Source organism: Cydia strobilella, chromosome 18, assembly GCF_947568885.1.
Source record: "Cydia strobilella chromosome 18, ilCydStro3.1, whole genome shotgun sequence".
Lineage (NCBI taxonomy): Eukaryota > Metazoa > Arthropoda > Insecta > Lepidoptera > Tortricidae > Cydia > Cydia strobilella.
The window spans coordinates 10496775-10516964 of NC_086058.1; the positions used below are offsets into that span (position 1 = coordinate 10496775).

Here is a 20190-nt window from a genome sequence, read left to right on the forward strand (position 1 = left end):
AATCGCAGCGCGAAGCCGCGAACGCGAGTGTGGAGGGCTTTTATGATTTACATTGTGGCGTCTCCTCTAGCTGCCACTGTCGTCATCTAACAGATGGCGTTAGGGATTTCTGTGGTCAACAGGTTTAATTTAGCTATTATACTCTATGTATATTCTATTCAATTTTTCGATGAGGTAAAATGTAGCTGCCACGTGGTACCACAAATTCGGTCGGACACAGGAACCTGCCAACACAGGATTTGGCTGACCACTTTTTTTTTACTTTCCTCAAAGGCAGCTAATAGCTATCCTACCATACAAGTTTAATTCTATTTTTCGATGAGGTTATTTTTAATGAATTTTTGTATAAACTTTTTGCCATTTGCACAAAATTTGCCAAGTTAAGCCACGGCCGACCAAGCTAATAAAGTCAGCTACCCCCACAGAGTAGGTATTTTCAATTTTTTATCAGGTAGGGTTTCATGCAGCTGGCCGCCGGACTATACTGACAAAGTTGGCTTTCTAGAGTATAGTTTCCGAGTCCGAGTAAAATGGCTGTGACATGACGAAACTATGAGGGTTCCGTTTTTGCAATTTTGGCTACGGAACCCTAAAAATGCCCGAGAACATGCGGGTAAAGACCAAAGAATATAATACTCACTGTAAAGACCACAGATTACTAAGTAGATAGATTGGTAAAGACCAAGTACTTGCGTCACGTCTTTGGTCACGTCGCTTAAAACCATAAAATAAAAAAAAGAACTTGCGTCAATGGTCAATGTCAGATGTCAGTATTGTCAGTGTTAAACAAATTTAACAAAACTAGAATTTCGCAGTGGTTTCTTGAGTTTTTGGTTATTATTTCGATAAATAATTGTATTCATTTTGAGAATTTTAGCCGTGAACGGGCACCGGATTTTGGTGATTGTTCACAGCACAAATTCTTTTAGTTTTTTAATCAAGTTAACTGAACTGTGCCCATATCATGAATTTCATCGTGTATGCTCCTGTCCTCTAATATATTTACAGTGACGTGTTCATTTTAGGAAACCTAATCTGGAACAAGAAATGTGTTAAATTATATAGTGGTAATATTCCGATTTATTTAACTTTTATTATAATTATATTAATGTAACTGTGATGCAACATGAGGCCCAGTGACCCACATTAACTTGCTAGAAATTGGGTCTACATAAAACCACTTGGATTACTTTATTGCATTGCATTTCTATACTCTCAATGATATGTTAACACTACGAGACTTGTGCTGATTGACATTCTCCTTAACCTTTGGTCTTCTGAAATTATTCTTGTTAATAAATATACCCAAAACTGTTGTGGAGGTGGACTAAAGATTTATGACAAACAGATAAAATAAAGTGAAACATTCAAAGTATTAAAGTGTCTTTAAACACGATTACTTACCTTCACTAAATAAAAGCCTGCGTAATTAAATGCCTATTTATATAAAAATAATGCACATAACATTTTAAATTAGTTATAGCCCTAAAATCAATCATTAGCCGGGTCCACACAGAGCAAGCATATGCGCGAGGCAATTTCCTTCCTCACAAAACGGCCAGTGTAGACTTGCCTTTGCCGAGGCGCGGGTGTTGTATCGACATTTTTAGACGTGCCTTGCGCTCACCGCCTCACCCAAGGTACAAAATTGTAGGTTGTGAGATGAGCAAGTGCCCGAGAGCAAAATGCTGTTATTGTAGTGACAGTGAAACATTTCTTTTACCTGTGCACTACAATCCATTTTGCTTGTACAGTCAAGGTATAAAATATCACGAATAAAGTACCAAAAATATATACACACTATCTTAATGTATGGGCTATAAGGTTGTGTATACTTATTTTTGGTACTTTCCGTGTCAATATTTCCGTACACGGCAGGAAGAAGTTGATAAGTGGTGGGAAAACTTTATGTAATTTTATTTTAAGTTCAAATTTCTTCAATAAAATATATATAGAGTTATCGACTTCTGCCCGCTGTGTACCGATTTAACACCTTGACCATACTCTTAACTTTAAGATATCTTACTAACTTGTATTTGCACTCCTTTGCCATTTGAAATTCATGCTATGTGCACAGTTGGAAATCAAAAACATATGGATGAGTATTTACCAAGTGTTATAATTTTATTTAATGTTATCTTAGATTACACCTTTTTATGCTTCGCATTTGAGCTAACATTATTTGTATTTTTTCTAGCCAAGATTGCAAATGCAATCTGTTGACTGACAAATAAAACAAACCATGGATGGTAAAGTAAAATGAACATCATGGAAATGATTGGACAAAATAAACACATTTTAATGGATATGTGAAAATGACAATACATCTTCGTAATAACCTACCAACATAATTAATGAATCATGTTGGCCCTGAGACTTAACAGATGTCCACAGGGAGGGAAATGTAATCACCGATATAGTTACACATACTTATTACTGCAACTTATCAACTTCATGAGAGTTAGTTTTGCAAACCGTTGGCACCATTCAGGCATTCATAACACATTAACTTTCATGAAAGTGACACAGACAATGCTTGCAAATAAATATTTTAACTAAAAAACGATATTTTATTAGTTGACATCAATTTCTTAATAATATTTTCATATTTGATTTGTTTAACTTTTTATTACATTTGGGTATATCTTTACAGATTTCCAGCAAGTCTTCAAATCTGAAATTTCAGAGAACTATCAAAATTTTCAGTTGAGTAAAAGGTGATTTTATGGCTCACCGAAATGATGACGGCCGCAAGGGAAAATCGTTCGAGACATTCAAAGATGAAGAAGTAAAAAATACGAAACATAAGAAAAGATATCATACAGGGGGCTATTCCAGAATAAAAGACTCTTCTGAGTCAAGGACACCACCACTCCCCACCAGCATGCCCACCATCCCCACCATGGAGGAACTCATCAAACAGAGGGAAATATTACAAGAAGAATTAAATAAAATATCAAAAAATACTGCAGAACATTCTAAAAACAATAAATCTAGAACATATGACAAGAAACCAAGAAACACTGAAAATTTTAGAGAACCTCATAAAAAACGTAAAAGTGAAAGTCAAGACATTGAGTTGAAGGATGAAGGTAAAAAACAACGTAAGCTTGTTGATAGTCCCCCTCATCATTATGATGAGAATTCAGAAGATGAGGAAAATATTATAGAAATCAGAAGAAGACAACGGAAACAACTATTAGAAAAACTAAAATCTACACATGAAGAGCATGCAGAAAAAGTAGCTCAAAATATTATTACATCTCATAAAACTTTCAATGATAATAACGGAAATGATCAGGAAGCCATTATAAGACCAGTTAATAAAACTAAAACTGACACTGATGTAACCAAAAAATCGACTGGCATGTTTGCTGATATGACTAAAGCACCAACTGACATGTTTGCTGATGTAGATACTTTTACACCTGATAATGTGCCTGCTGGCGTGACTAAAGATAACAACAATGACAATCCTCAGCTGACCGCTAACTGGGACGACCCTGATGGCTACTATAATATTAGAATTGGTGATGTGTTGAACAACAGATATACTATCAAAGATACTTATGGACAGGGCGTGTTTGCCAACGTAGTTCGCGCTCAAGACAATACTGCCGCAAATGCTGAAGTAGCCGTAAAGATAACAAGAAATAACGATCTAATGAGGAAAACTGCTTTAAAAGAAATAGCTTTCTTAAAAGAAGTTAATGACACAGACCCCGATGATAAATATCACTGTGTAAAGCTGTTGCGACATTTTGTGCACAAAAGTCATTTGTGTCTAGTATTAGAGCCTCTTCACATGGATATGCGCGGCGTTATTAAGAAATACGGTAGACATGGATTAAACTTGAAAGCGTTAGTGAGCTACAGCAGGCAGCTTCTCCTAGCGCTGAGACATCTAAAGAAGCTTGATATCATCCACGCCGATATAAAACCCGATAATATCTTGGTAAACGAGAAGAAAAATATCTTGAAGCTGTGTGATTTCGGCTCGGCGGGTAAAGTTCACGATACGGAACCCACGCCTTATCTAGTGTCTAGATTTTACAGAGCCCCAGAAATCATTTTAGGTTTGCCATATTCGCACGGGGTGGACATGTGGTCAACCGCGTGCACGATGTACGAAATGGCGGTAGGAAAAATACTGTTCACAGGTGGCTCCAACAACAAAATGTTAAAATGCTTCATGGACATCAAGGGGAAAATACCAAACAAGATGGCGAGAAAAGGCAAATTTAAAGACCAGCACTTTAATTACAACCATAATTTCCTTCTTCACAAAAAAGATGAAGTTACTGGAAGAGAAAAGGTAGTAGAATACAGCAACATCAAAGTGACTCGAGATTTGGGGAAAGAACTTGGAAGGTCGATAAATGATGAAAGAAAAGCTACACAACTCAGAGAATTACTAGACAAAATGCTTGCTTTGGACTCTGCTCTAAGGATATCCCCCACAGATGCCTTAAAACATATTTTTATCAGAGAAGAAGTGGAAAAATAACGACAAAAAAACGGAATAAATGCAGAAATTTAACAAATTTATGTAATTTTATTTAATTCCTAACCAAGACGAGGAAGATACTAGGAAGAGTTATTTAACCCTTAAATGCATGATTTTTTCCTTTTGCCCGATATTAATATATGTGTCACGTAATTGTTTGCTGATTATGGGAAAAATTGTTAAAAAATTATAACATCGATTTTCACTGAAAAATCATTGTTAGAAGTTGCACAGGCTAAATTATATTTATGTAAATACATATATAATTTTCAGCAAGAGATATATGAAAAATCTTACTGACATCAGAAAGGTACACTATTTGTAATACACCCATGATAAAGTTTTTAAATATAAAATAATTACAAACCCCGAAAAAAACGTCCAAAATCACATACTAATCATCAAATTCAGGATTTTTTTCAAATTTTCCGACATTTTGTCTTAAAACGAATGTAATTTTTATAAATAAAAATATTGCGTAGATTAAATACCCCTTAAATGCATCATCATCGGCCTTCAACATCAATTAATTGATGGTTTAAACAGCGTCCCTAACATTGCGGCACTTACGTAAATGACTAGTAAGTCCAATGCGAGAGCGGCATCCGCGACCGCATAGCTGGCAAGAGAATGTTATGCCCGGTGATGAAGGTGGGAAATCAGCGCGCTGGTGTCTTAGTTCTGGCCTAGTGTGAAGGAGGTCAAGCCATGCTTCATCGTGTGCAGCTGCTCCCTTGCCCATGGTTTTCCTCCAGTGGTCGCGGTCATCGGCTTCCCTTTCCCAGTCGGTGGGATCGATCCGGAAGGACAACATATCTCGCTTTGCGCAATCCTTAAAACGAAGCATTGGTCGCCCAACCGGTCGTTTCGCGTGCGCTATTTCGCTCAGGAGAGTCTGACGTGGCAAACGAGAGGGCTCCATCCTGTGCACGTGCCCCAACCACCGTAAACGTCTCTGTTTTAAGACTGCTGTGATACTGGGTAAACGTGCGATGCTAAGTACCTTCTCGTTTGTGACTCGATCCTTCCACGAGATATTTAAGATACGTCGAAGGCAGCGCATATGGAAGCTGTTCAACCTCCGTTCCTGTTTGACATACGATGTCCAAGTCTCAGCACCGTACAAGAGTAATAAGAGTATGGACAAAATACATGTCTGATAAACATAATCACATAATCTTCGTGTTTATGGTTAGATGTTTATTGTCCCATACTCTTGTACTGAGCTTTCCGAACATCGTGGATGCCTTGCCAATACGAATATTAATCTCTGCTTCCAGCGAGAGATTATTGGTTACGGTTGATCCAAGATAACAGAACTTTTCAACAACTTCCAAAGGCAAATCATCCAACTGTATTGTTGGGTCTTATGCCTTGAGCCATTACGACCCTTAAATGCAATGATTACATTAATTAATGTAATATAATTAATTATGCATCATTATTGCTTTGTATACTTTTGGCAACAATATGCATTTAACGGTTAAGTTATTTTATTCATAAGTTTCATAACTAGCGACCCGCCCCGGCTTCGCACGGGTTAATAAATTATACACTTAAATCTACCTCAAGAATTTGAGTTTATCGCGAACATACATACACACAGACAGACGCGGCGGAGGACGTTGTTTTATAAGGTGTATTCACAATACCTGAAAGTAAAGTAAATCATTTATTTTGACAAACATTATGTACAGTAATAGTACTAATGCAGGTGGATTACAAGGTTATTCAGTATCAATATTAATAGTATCAGTAGTCTAATAAAAAAATGTGCCTCGAATTTGACAGTTGATGTAGATGGCGGTGTATGGCTCTGTACATCATACAAGTTACCACTACCTCTACCCTCTATAGTTACCACAAAACATGGCACCGTACAGCGCCATCTAGTTCTGCTGTCAAACTCCTGTCATGCGCCGCGCGTCATCGTCAACCTTGTCAGAATGCATAAAGGCTGATATTGGGGTGTGGTGTGGCCACGCGCGTCAGATGACGTTTTTGGGGACGTTCAAATATTACGTAACGCAATTCTCGAAGATTTTTGACCCCCTACTTCCCCCCTGTGTAACGCGCCTTAACGTTTTCGTGTTCCCCCCTCCCCTACCTAAAAGTTACGTAACACCCAAGTGACCATTTTTACCTAAGTCACAATTATGTTCAGCAACGTATACCTAATAATCATAAAATTGAAGAAATGAGCGAGCGTGTATGAGGAATGTTATGCGAAAGAGGTTGACGTAACGCCTTGTTCGAGCCCCCCTCCCACCCCTGTAACGCAACGTAACGTTTTATAAGACCCTTCCCTCCAAATTGCGTTACGTAATATTTGAACGCCCCCTTTGGCGGTCAAAGAGTTAATAAGGAGTAGATCCAATCAACAACTGTTTTGCACACTTAAATGAAGGGTACTTCATTATTTTTGAGCCATACCTACCTACTTCCTTGCTCAGAGGACCCATGGGATGCTGGAAGGGATAAGGAAGTATAAATAAAACAAACATATTACGGTCTATACTCTTTATAAATCTCTCTGACAAATATTGTTTGCTTACATCTAAATAAAAGTGATTATCCTTGACCATAAACATCTGACTGCGCAAAATATTCGAAACATCGCGATCTAAACTATCTACTCTAAATGAGCTTCGACGTTTCGTAATGTATAATGTAGCTTTACAGTTTTACCCAATAGGGTAACAATGGCTAAGGGCGTGTTTACACTGGGCCAATAGCCACATTCGAAAATCCTAGAAAAATGACAGTGTAAACTCGCCCTGAACCTACGCCAGACCTATAAAGCGTAATGTGAGCGTGATAGAAGTCCGTTTAAGCAAACTCTGCATCGACATTAAAGTGACAAAGTGTGACTATAATCGTCATATTTTCATAGGAGTTCACTCCACATTGTCACTGCAGAGTTAGCTTGGGCCGACTCTAGGTGAATTTAAACGTGGGCTCGTGAGTGGGTATAACGCAAGGGATGGAAAGGGAATGCTACGTAAATCGAACGCGGAACCGCTACCCGCCCGCGCGCAAGCCGCGCCGCGCCCGCCCTGTGTCTGCTGAAAATGCAACTTGCAAGGCATGCTATTGGTCAACCGTTCAAGAGAGGCGGTTGGTAAGAAGTCATTGCTGTGGTCATCTACGGACTACTCGGACTAGACTGCGTAAAGCTAATTTGTATAAACTAAAAATGTAATACATAAAGTATTTTTAGTCCCAAAACTCTCATGATAATACGTATTCTGTGCTTCTACTGAGTTGAAAATCACCGCGCAAATTCTTTACAAACCGCGTGAGATATATGGTACAGTTAACTTCTAGCCGCCCAAAGATCAAAACTTGCCAAGATAGATGCAATTTTGATTTGTCAAAATAAAGCTACAAAATATAATAGAATGAGAGACCTTTTTATAGGCCTCTGGGCGGCTAGAGGATAAAAGTTTAGTGAACTTCATACTCTTCGTAGGCCCAATTTGTTATACTGAGATCTGTCAAATAAATGATTTTGGCTCATGGCTAATAGTACCACGAACCCACGTTCAAACCACTCCCCAGGTGGCTCACTCGCTAAGTCTGGCGGAGCCTTTACTTTGCGCAAACCAAATAGAAATCACCAACCGTAAGTCCTCTACTTCTAATACAATAGATTCAATATTCGAGATTACTTCAATAAAAAGAAAAAAATTAGAAAACTCAACAAAAAATAAATTAGTAGGCATACCATCACAGTACAATATAAAACCAATTGGCATCAATCACAATACACGTTACAGCACTATCGTAGCGAAACTAGACAATTTACAAGATCCCTTATCAACGACGAAAAGCATACATGACATACGTCCCTCTCATACTTTATAATTTTCTTGAAATCTAGAAAGAGACGGATGCTTTCCATCGACGATAAACGTTACCGTACTAAAGAAATATAGGTACATAAACATTCTGCAGTATTAGTTGAAATTATTTGGCATGAACAAAATAATCCATTCAAATCTCGACTTTACTGTCACCACAAAAAAGAGTCATTTTCCGTACAAAGTGTATTTTGTTCATCTCAAATCATTTCAATCATAAAATCATTTTATAACATTCTGCACCAGTTTAATTGCAATGTTAAAATCTTATTCGTGGATATGAGATTATAGTAAATGGCTTGTGAAAATGTGCTCTTCTATTTTATTTTGACTTTACGTTAATATGACTCTAGCTAGAGCTAAAATACTGGACCTTAGGATATCTTAGGATTCTTAGGGTTTATGCTAAGTAGACTCAGTGTCGTGACTTTAAAAAAAGTTACACTGAGCTCAATTTTAAGATTAATGAAACGAAAAAGTCAGAATTAGATGAGTTTCGGTGGTCTTAAGTTATTTTTGTACGGCCAAATGCCTATTTTAGAACATAATAGTCAAATGTTCGAAACGGTAACTTACAAAAAAAATAAGCGGTAGTCAGAAATTTTAATATAGAATGATTTTTTAAGACACTGGGTTTTTTTCACTGGTTCTAACAATCGAATGGGCCATATTTTATATTAACGTCCATCACGAAAAGGAATGATTTTTGTCGAAAGCCATTTTGATATTTGGTTTCAATATTATTTAGTTTTCATATAAGTTTTGAATGTGTCTTATTGCTTTGATTTTATACACATAGTAGCCAGTAATCAAGATATTATGTTAACGAAATGATATATTTATGAACGCACGACCTAAACCTTAAAATCTAACATTCATCCAACTCAGATTAAAAGGGGCATTGAAATATTTACTAAAGCAGTATACAAATAATGTAATTGTAAATAAATTCAACCATTTTAGTCAAACATAACATATCTAGACAATAATTAAGCGACACATTGAACTTTGAGATTCTTTTCCAATTAGCCTTTAAGTTTAGTACATTTTACAATAAAGCTCTATAAAATGTCATTCTTAAATCCACCGGATCAGAGAGCAAAAGGGGGGTTTATTTAATGTGACTACTACATATGTTTTATACCAATTTATTGGAACGAAGTTATAATATAATCTTCATGGAAAATATAGCAATTATTTTCTCAAGTTCAATAGGTACCATTTTCTCTGATTAAATTTAAAAACAGAAAAACGGACAAGTTTAAATTTACTTATCTAGGTTATGCTCCAACTAGGCGCGTTAAATGAGAATACCCTCAGTTTAACAAAATTTTTGTTAATGTTATCAGTCGATCAGGTTTGTTTTGAGGATTAAATGTCTGTATGGGACCAATTGTCTTAAAGCAATATAAAAGTCACAAATGATGCTCAAAGTCTGGCACTCGCACTTTACTGACCAAACGCTTCTAACAAAATGGCCATACATGGTGACGACGTGAAATATTGCGTTTATATACATGACAAACTTAAAACGCGCCCCAGTTCTAATCATTAGCACGCCTTATATAATTACAAAAGTGACAATAAACTGCATACTGGGTGCTAATGACAAAAAAATATGTGCGTCTTCTCCGAGACCACGGGGACAACGCCGTCCTCAAAACGTCGGAGGTAAATTTAAAACTTATTTTACGCGATTAAGTCCCGTCGTTGTGAATAATAATAAAAAAATATGTGCTAATTAGACCTTACAATCACTTATAAGTGATTTTTCGCGAGAGATAGATTATGCTTACCGCGTTGTCCTAATGCTTAGGACTTAATTTATATTGAAAGGCGAATTCATTCACAAATTGACTTGATTAGCTATCCTATCTTATTACTGGATGGAGTAGAATCAAAATTGAAATGGGTCTTTGCTTAACTAACTGCAATTTCGAAATACACCATCAATAGCGAAGGGCTACATTAGCATAACTACCGTAAGAGACAGTCTTTAGCATCAGATATATAATAAAATTAATAAAGGGTCAATTCATAAATGTCAAATATATATTCTTACGTCTTATACCACGAGCATGGAAAACTTGCAATATTCAACGGAATGAGACGCGGTAGAATCTAAATTAAAAACACGATTTATAAGTTGTCAGTGACTACCAACCATAATCAATGACATGTATATATTATAGGCGGATAAATTAAGGGTATCAAAAATCACACTGGGTCATTCACCTTGTAATGCGGTCGCCGAATTAAGTAAGAAGTTGAAAGTCAACTGACATTGTTCGAAGCGGCGAACGACCAAGAATCGACGCAGTATAACTGCGCCTGAAGTTGTTTGGATTGGTTGCCTGCTCAGGGCAAATGTAAAGCAAAATATAAAATAAATAAACTAAACAACAAAATATACTGAGTAAAAATTTGCGTAAATTACACGTCGATGTGTAATCGGATATTCTTTTACTAACAGCGTGTTATAATAACAATAACGCGATGTGTCTTACGCTATAGCGACAATTTGAGTTGGTTTAGTTTCGAATTTGCAAATCAGTCAAACTGGACGATAGAGCGCATTGAATCTCAAGCGGCAAGGCAACGTCTGAAGAGACGTTGAAATTACAAAAATCTATGCCACAGCATCGTTTACATATTACCTTAAGCCACTAGCTAACATACAGATGTAGTGCATAATTGTTTTCCATCGTATTTTCTCGGAAACGTTCGTATTTGTCATGCTACTTCAGTCAAACGTCAGTAGTTTTTGTACCGAGACTGACGGAAATAGCAAGACACGTTCGTACGTTTCCGTAAAAATACTATGGAAAACAATTATACACTACATCTGTACCTAGTGTCATATGGATGGATCCATTATATTGGGCGGTCTTCACAGTGGATGCGGATCAACGCCGCTACGGTGTGCGAGCGGTACTATAAGCTGCAAAAGTGCATACCCACGTTATGAATGGGTTTATTCATAAAGTGGGTATGCACTTTTACAGCTGGTACACCTATACAAGATCTTTTTTAACCCTTAGCCATATTTTGCGAGGTGAATGTATACATCATACTGATCTACTTTATACTATGGGAATCGCGAAAAATATTGGCTCTCCCATAGAAAACGCGAACATCTGATCTGCCAAAAAGGCAAAAACCCAAAATGTATAAGTACGAGTATGAAACACAATTTTCTTTGACGATTTCAAGGTTGTGCCGATATTTAAAGTTATTCAGTGTGACTTGTATAATATATCCATCTTGCAAAGATAATACTAAAAAAATACACCGTATTTGTATAGCGCTGTTTCGCTCCCACACCGGAGCGGCGTGCGTTACATCAATGTGATAACCGATAAGCAGACACGGTGTCGAAGTCTCGTCATTCGTTAGATCACTGGTTCACGATATCACAAAAATAAATTGTATTTACATAATCGTCAATAGAAAATAATTTTAAAAATGGATCGAGATAGTAGTTTAAGTAGCACTATATTAATCCTAATCGTTACACGGTAACATAGACAGAGGAATAATAAGACGCTAAAAGCGGTTCAAAATGGCCTCGCACAGTATGCTGAAGCTAGATTTTTAAGCGTGACGAGATCTAGTTCGGCGGTCGAAACCGTTATGTATGTCAATTGACAATATTTTTACCGTTTTGTGCGTCTTATTATTTCTTTTTTTATGACGGTACTAAGCAGACGTTAACGTTTTTGGGGTAAAAATATGTTAACATTAGATTGAATGCATTTTTTTCTTCATCAATATAAGTAGATGATTTGCATGTTGATATGGTTTTGGGTCCGAACTAAAAATCTTTTTTATAAGCTATTTTAATATCTGAGATCCTAACTGGCCAATATACTATACAATCATTAGGATGGTTCAAAAAACACTTTCTTCTGTTTTTTTTTGGGAACCCCTCAATTTTTGAAAATTGAAATTTTAACATTTTGTTCACATTCGCCCCCATTGACCACACCCTTAGACAGCAGCTAGAGACTTACAATTTTAGGACAGTAAAAGAATTAAGAGGCGTCCCTAACTGAAGAATTAGTAGTTTTTTGAGCCACCCTAAATAAATGTCGTTTTAGTATAGTTTCAAAAGCAAGGTTCAGACTGCACTTTCTTTTTTGTCAAAAATAAAATTGCACATTCACAAGATGTCCCAAAAACGTCGTCCGCACCTAATTAATCAATCAGTTATCACTAATATCTTTGGATGAGTGAGTGGCCTTATCGTTATGTGGACTGGGCGGAGGCGATGGAGTCCGGGCTCTGCAGCGAGGCCGAGTACACGGGGTTCATGGGCGTGGTGCCGCCCGCCTCGAACAGCGTGCTGTCGTACACGCTGTTGCTCTGCTAGAAATAACATGTATAATGTATAAACAACTTGATCGTGCCGCGCCGCCCGGTCCCGACCGGCGCGATCAAAGTGCCTTGCCGCGAAGACTTGCCCTAGCCCTTGAAGGAACCCGTTGTGGACGACAGCGGCGGCCTGCCGCGCCGAGCGCCGCGTGCGTCCAGACCGCGGGCTCAGGTGCTCTGAGGCTTATGCATGAAGTTTTCCAACGAGTCATATCAGACCGCTTAGCATGACTTGCGTGCGACTGTGCGACTCCATACTCGTTTTAATGCTAAATTATTACGTAATGGATACGCGGGCGACAACGAAAGTCAGGTTTAGCTACAATCTGTGCATAACTGTTTAATGAGTGCGGGGCAAACGGAGATTCATTTGAATGCTTCGGTATTTGCGCGCGAAGTATTAGCGCTATACATACCAACGCTCTTTTTCTTACACATTCTACGCAATAGGATAGACCCCTGTTTAGATATAATACCTGGTAGGTAGATGTAATCCGAATCCGATTCGGTCTTGAGCGAGCTGGTGCGGCAGCGATACCTGGTCGTCGTCTAGAGGTTCGTCCATCTGCGCCTTGCATAAGATCATGCTCGGCTGTCCTCTGGCAGTACCTAAGACTGAGTGCGGGTTATAATACCTGGTAGATGTAATCGGAATCGGTCTTGAGCGAGCTGAAGCTTTGCTGGTGCGGCAGCGACACCTGGTCGTCGTCGAGAGGTTCGTCCATCTGCGCCTTGTATGAGAACATGATGCTTGGCTGGGATACACTGAAAAATAATTATTTTGTTTTATTAACAGGACATATTTTTCCTCAGTTTGAAGCCGTGAGCGATTATAAAATAGAGTAAAGTACCAACAATAAATTAAAGAAAGAAAAGACATTTATTGTAAAAACCTTCTACAAACAGCGCCACTTCAGTTACAAAAAAGAACTTACTCACTAAACACTTAAAGCTAGGTACAATGGTAGTTATAGAAAAAGGAGTAAGGTAAGGGTTAAGGAATTGCAACAAATTTTGGCGCCGCTATAGTGGCTACAAAAGGACGCCACTCAGCATATGCTCTGGTATAAATAAATACCACAGCGCTGGTTTTCTGTGGCACCCTGGGCCGGAGGGTAGCTTAGAACTATTTGGGATAAATATAAAAATACAAATAATATAAATACTTACTATAAAGATACAGATAGGTTATAGATTCATGTTGGGTAAAATGTTATGATGGTAAGGGTAGGTATATATTATTAGTATTATAGACATTATAAGAGGTAGATAAAATAATAACTTTATGTATAACTCTGGTAAAAAACTAAATCCGACGTTTGAGAAATCCATGGGACGCAACGAGCACGGCAATTTCAGGCTAAAAAGATATTTTTTAAATTGGAGTTTAAATGTGAATAGTGTCTAGAGTTACGTATAGGCGGAGGTATGTTGTTCCAGCATTTCGTGGCAGAGTAGCGAAAACTGCCACGAAATGCTGCTGAACTGCCGTGTCTCGGGCAGATAAGTCGAATGGCTTCTCTAGTCGGGCGGGTGCAAAACTTTAATTTGTTGAAGAGGTACAGAGGTTGTTGAAAATGGACAACACCGAAAAGCAGTGACGCAAAATGCAACGAACGTCGTTTACCATTTTCAACATCCTACCACTATTAATATAGGGAGTCACGTGAGTCCGTGGAGGGATGGGGAAGCAGAAATGGGCGCAAGCATTAGTGACAATCTTTTTTAAAAAACTTAATCCGTAATCCGTGGTTTTACGGTCTCATGAATTAATTACCGATCGAGTTTTGAGTGACAAAAATAAAGGTGGAAGCAACTGTAAACTTAAAACCGGCTGAAGTCAGCGCGCGTCTGAGCTTGAAATAAATCGGACAACTATGCGTGCGCTTTAGACGGTACTCATAGTCATATATTGTGTATGTGGTCACCCGCGTCTCGCATCAGTATGAGAACAACGTTAAGCAGCGCCATAAAAACGTGCAGGTCAAACGATACCTGAAGAACTCGCTGAGGAACGTGTGGTACACGAGCGGCGTGTAGAGCGAGTAGTACAGCCACGTGGTCACGTCCACGACGCACAGCCCTGAGGGTATAGGGCCCCATAGTAGCAAGCCCGCGCCGGCGGCCTGCGTCGCGTCGAGGAGCGCCAGTAGAAGGATGTATAGGTAAAAGGACAGTTTCGCTGCAACAACAAATATACATTCAGAATAACTACTAGATCGAGTATAGAGATAAACCGCACATTGGCGTTCATTTAGTAACTTTTTGTGTAAGCGCTCTTACAAACTGACTTTTAAAAGTAACATATATGTACATAACAAGAAATAAGTTTAAGCGGCTGATGTGGTATAAAATGGTGATGATGTAACAGAAAGGATATGTGGTATTTTACAAATAACCAAGCATGAATGGTAATTGCTTCATAAAGCATATAGTCTATATTTAGATCACATCCCTACGGACGATAAAACGGTAGTTGTTATAGATAAACCTAGATCACATTAATCAGATCTTAAACAATGGTCGTTCGAGCCGGATTGTTATACACTTAAGTTACGACTCTCTCAGCCGTGACTGTAGTGGTGAACTTAAGGACTTTTGTTTGGGAGGGGCTGAACCCAATGAAGGTTAAAATGTTTATGGATTGACTCAGATACTTTGGGGGGGCTCTGACTCCTTTGCAATCCTTCCTCTCCCCTAGGATGTGCTCCTGGTACTTACATCATCATAATCAGTCCCGCAACCGAGAATTTCCCGGACGCACCTTACAATTTCAAGTCCCGGGAGCACTCCCTACCCCCCACTAAATACACAAGAGTCAATGTCTGTTTTGTCTGTTTGTGACAAACCCTGAACTTAGATAAGTTTTCTATTCACTTTATAAAGGATAGTCTAAAAATACGTTCATTGACTATTCCAATGCGCTTATTTTGATAACAAAAAGTTCGTTCTGCCGATTATACAGGTACGTCGTGACACTTTTATACAGTACGTGTAATATGTATAACACAGAACCGTCGCTCTGTCTAGGAAAACAACAAAAGAAAGTAATAATAAACAAGTTCAACAAACATTTCTATGCTTCAAGTTACATAATTAAATTCCTACACCTACTGTTTGATATGAGACAATAGTAAATGATTTATAATGAATTAGTACCGTCCAGTTGTTTACAATAGTGTTATCAAAATAAATAATAATTATTAATAAAACCATATTCAACAACCTAAGTAGCAATATACTGGTGTAACTGCATTTTAATGAATCATTTTATTAAATCCAGGACTATAACAATAATCTCTATTACGTTGTTATGCGAGAATAGTCTGAAAATTAGATGATAATTATGATGTATTATTGTTATTATAAATATGTGTTACATGAATGAATATGTAACAGCAATCACGATATCTAATAACGTAATGCCGTCAACCGAGTTTTCTTTTCTACCTCTGTGACCAAATAATATGAACTACTAACCCGATTTCGATGCAGTTTTCGTTATGGAATCGGCTTTATACAATTTTTAGATAAACTATATTATTTTGGTAATAGCTGAAAACGTAAAATGAAGAAGATTGTTACACAACAAATTCCCCCATAAAAAATAGACAAAATATCCTTTTTTAACTCTCTAATCCAGGGACCGGCCCGCTATCCCTTATCGGGGTTTTATAAGGGTATTGCATAAGGCTTAACTCAACATACCCTTTGCCAGATGAAACCCTTTGTTTTGCTTTTAAAAACCCTTATATAAAGCTACCACATTTGAGTAATCGGTAGCCCAAATACCCTTACAAAACCCTTATCATTCGCTCACCAACACCTTGCATATTGCTTATAAGGGTTAGCCTTATAAAGGGCTTCCATTTTAGCATATAAGCGTGCTAATTTAAGTCGTCTACCTTGTTCATAAAGCACACATTACTTCGAATCCAAGCGATCGTGGATAAGCTCGCCTTTGTACCTAAATTTATATGAATTTCATGTTAACAATTTTTGTTTTGTACAATAAAGTGATTTACTACTACTACTACTACTACTACTACTATCGTCGGCGGCGACGGCGGCGTTCTTTGACTAGGCACGTATTTTCTCTCCTTTTCATACACTAACGTAGATATATACATTAGTATATACCTGTCTCTTTCACGCAAAGGGAAACCTTTATAAAAAGCGCTTAAAGATAAGGGTAACCCTTATTAAGAACTAGCCTTATTTTTGGTTAGCTTTTCGGTAAGGATTAGTCAAAGGTAAGGGTATGAATGGGAAAGGGTATAGTTTAAAAGGCAAAGTCTTTCAATGTGTTAGCCGTGTTTAAGTGTCGCCCATTGAAAGGGTTTTATCGCGGAAAGGGTTGTCCGGTCCCTGCTCTAATCTACGTAACTCCATTCATCATCTTCCACTCCACATCCACCATCCACATCCACTCATCAATATCATCACTTTTAACATGAGCATTAAAGCAATTCCTTCTTACGCAACATATCCGAACTTTATTAAATTGTATAAGGGGACTTAATCGCGTATTAAGGTTTTAAGATTTACCTCTGACGTTTCGAGGACGGTGTTGTCCCCGTGGTCTCGGAGAAGACTGATATATATCCGAACTTTCTCTGCTACTGCATACAATCTTCATCAAACATAATTCACTCATACCTGTACGTTATAGCACATAGCACTGTCCAAGGTATTATAAATAATAATAAAATAGTTTGTCATGCTTAACTGTAATACAAACTTTTAAACAGGAAAGTGAAAGCAGGATGCTTGACTGTCATAATTCTTATACATATATGATGTGATTTCAGTTCCCTGAAAGTTTCCAGTTTCACAGTTTGATCACCAATCTAAAGTGAACCTTACATGTCTCAACAATTAAAGTGTGTGACTGTACATACATTATTTATACATATGTGTGAATTATCATGTTGCTATTTACGGAAGTTTACTGTTAGTGTGAAATCATATAAGTACCTATTCTTGTTTACAACTGACTACCAATTAACACTGCTGTAAATGTTTTAAATTAACTTTTTTTAGTTTACACAACTTTGGGAACAAATCAATTATTTTATGAAATATTTTTGATTTGTGTTTTTAAGCAGTCACACTACTATATATAAATTATAAACTGAAATAGATATATTAAAGAAAAAGTGACGAAGCCCTCCAGTGGTGAAGGCCGGATTCGGACCAGCAATCCGGGCAAAAGATGCCGGTTCGAATCCGGCCTTCACCACTGGAGGGATTCATCACTTATTCTTTAATATATGACATCTATTTCAGTTTTTTTTTTATAAATAATGGTATAGTAACCATTCCATGCCTGCTTTAGCATACTTTCTTACTTTGGCCCATTACCATATGATACTGCAATAAAAACATTAAAAACTTGATCAGATATTAGTGAGATGTTATGTAGTATAAGTTGTTTTTAAAACTCTAACCCCCTTTTTCTATATAAAGCTTAGCAAATAGGGACAAATGATTATCAAGGGTTTGTTAGATTTGATAGATGTTTATGAATAATGCCATATAATTTTTATGTGATATGTAAACTTACTTGGTAATGCCAAATATTCTCTTAGTGGTGTCCAGGGCAATATCAATATCAGAAAATATATGAATGCAAACACAAGCGACGAAGTGAACCAGAACAGTACTCCGCCATGTTCAAACAAGTCTGTATCGCCAGCTATAAGCGTGTCATCGTCAGTCTTCATGAACTCCAACGTTCCTTGAGTTATAGTGAAAGCCAGAGATATGAACGAGGTCGCCATCAGGACATATCTTATACTGCTCCGGCTATCCATGTGACCTAAAACATAAATTGCAATTTTATTACATGTTCAGAAGATAAACAATATCAATACATAATTTCTCTTTAGTTTCTGCAGTTAGGGCTCATATTAATAAGGCAATTAAGCACTTAACATTGTTAAATTTAAATTTGATTGTTTAATTTAGTAAATGATGTTAAAAGGTTTAAAATTGGTAAAGAGATATAAATAATGTAAAGCTAATTGCTAGCCAATTGCATTGTGCAAACTAGCTGAGTTTTTTATTCTCAGTTATGTAACAATTGCTAAATGATGGTGAACCTAATGACCATAAAAGCATTTGTGGTTGACACAGCTTAGAAAAAACGGTGCTAAATGAGGCCAATAGGACAGTTTAGATTGTTTATGTCTTAGCTGTGGAAAAATGTGTTTATTTTGATTAAGCTAGTCTCCAATCCTTATTGAAAAAGTATGTGTTTATGTGTATAGCCCTAAAACTGCCTTGCATTATAAATATTATAAAATATTATTAGAGGGGGACTTTTTCTCTAGGATGTATTTAGGCCGGTGATGATAAAGCTAAAAATAAGTTATTAGGGCCAGGTGAATTCACTGGTCCCATAATAAAAATGATTGCAGTGTAAATAATAAATATATATCAAATTTAGATAAAATTCAAAAATTATTCATATGATGGTAGGCTAACAAAAGCTGTAAGATAAACATTAAAGATACAAGTACACTTACCAAATGCTAAACCGAAGATTACAACACTCATCTCGGTTGCAAATAAAAAAAATTTCACCATGACCCACAACACCTTATCCACTTGCCCGCCCAGCGGCATGGGGGCATTCAGCGTCATCGCCACCGCACATCTCACCACACTTATTATAACATTGCCCCACACCAACGAATAAAAAGTCAGGAATATCGGGCTACTCGTCGCTCGCAGCTTCAGCTGCGCCTTATTAAACCTCAACACTAGGAACAGCACGAACAGAGCATTCGGTATCAGTATAATCAGATCCCAAATTCGGACCCTGCAACAAAAGCTAATGTGAGCACAAAAACAAACTTAAAAACAATCCGCACAAGGCCACTGCTGCATTACCTTGAGTTATTTATCCTCGAATTTAAAATGTGTTTACAAAATGTATCCTCGCTTACTGGAGGCAAATCGGACCCGTTCATCACATCAAAGTGCCACATTTTAGTGCGTTGCCATTTATTTTTTTCTAATTAGAAAAACATTGGAGCCCCATGCAAAGGAATCATAACTCAATTTGAGTAATCGAGTTAGTGATACCTCTCCCTACGTCAACATCTTCTTCTTCATAATTCTCTCTTCTTATTCATAACACTTCGGTTTCCTTTATCTTGGCTTTCTACTGTGCTACAAATTACGAAACGTAAGCGATGTAACAAGTTATCAATGTGAAAATTACTGCCATCGCTCAAATTGGGAAATCATTCGTACGTAGTTTTATGTATATGAAAAAAAAAATTTGATATCTTATGCACAATTTTATTCTAAACTCTTACATAGGATTGGCTAAACTGATGTTGAACATTATTGTAACCAATCACATCAATATTAAACTGTGCGGTCAAGGGTGGTCATTCAAAGAGACAAAATATACCATAATGATACCATACAACA

The 20190-nt window shown here is 37.3% G+C and overlaps 2 protein-coding genes across 4 annotated transcripts; one reads left to right on the forward strand and one right to left on the reverse strand.

Moving 5' to 3' along the window:
• The first annotated feature begins 815 nt into the window (after positions 1–815).
• LOC134749495 (serine/threonine-protein kinase PRP4 homolog) lies at positions 816–4544 on the forward strand. 2 transcript variants are annotated; one of them, XM_063684435.1, is made up of 2 exons: positions 816–833; positions 2198–4544. In XM_063684435.1, the coding sequence occupies exon 2, from the start codon at positions 2726–2728 to the stop codon at positions 4505–4507; it is 1782 nt and encodes a 593-aa protein (XP_063540505.1). In that variant the 5' UTR covers positions 816–833; positions 2198–2725; the 3' UTR covers positions 4508–4544. The 2 variants fall into 2 exon arrangements, with proteins under 2 accessions (XP_063540505.1, XP_063540504.1); XM_063684434.1 differs by lacking the exon at positions 816–833 and having other exon boundaries at positions 1994–2404; positions 2654–4544.
• Positions 4545–7012: 2468 nt separating this feature from the next.
• LOC134749223 (transmembrane protein adipocyte-associated 1 homolog) lies at positions 7013–20035 on the reverse strand. Of its 2 annotated transcripts, none has more exons than XM_063684111.1 (6): positions 19642–20035; positions 19275–19570; positions 18311–18565; positions 14740–14926; positions 13380–13509; positions 7013–12735 (listed from the first exon to the last, which is right to left on the reverse strand). In XM_063684111.1, the coding sequence occupies exons 1-6, from the start codon at positions 19737–19739 to the stop codon at positions 12619–12621; spliced, it is 1083 nt and encodes a 360-aa protein (XP_063540181.1). In that variant the 5' UTR covers positions 19740–20035; the 3' UTR covers positions 7013–12618. The 2 variants fall into 2 exon arrangements, with proteins under 2 accessions (XP_063540181.1, XP_063540180.1); XM_063684110.1 differs by having other exon boundaries at positions 7013–12738; positions 19642–20034.
• Positions 20036–20190: the final 155 nt, after the last annotated feature.

Coding starts and splice junctions, on each gene's coding strand:
- LOC134749495 (XM_063684435.1), top strand. CDS start 2,726: ATGGCTCACCGAAATGATGACGGCCGCAAGGGAAAATCGTTCGAGACA.
- LOC134749223 (XM_063684110.1), bottom strand. CDS start 19,739: ATGTGGCACTTTGATGTGATGAACGGGTCCGATTTGCCTCCAGTAAGC. Junction 18,566..19,274: donor AATCTTCGGTTTAGCATTTG/GTAAGTGTACTT, acceptor TTTATGTTTTAG/GTCACATGGATAGCCGGAGC. Junction 12,739..13,379: donor ATTCCGATTACATCTACCAG/GTATTATAACCC, acceptor TGTTATTTCTAG/CAGAGCAACAGCGTGTACGA.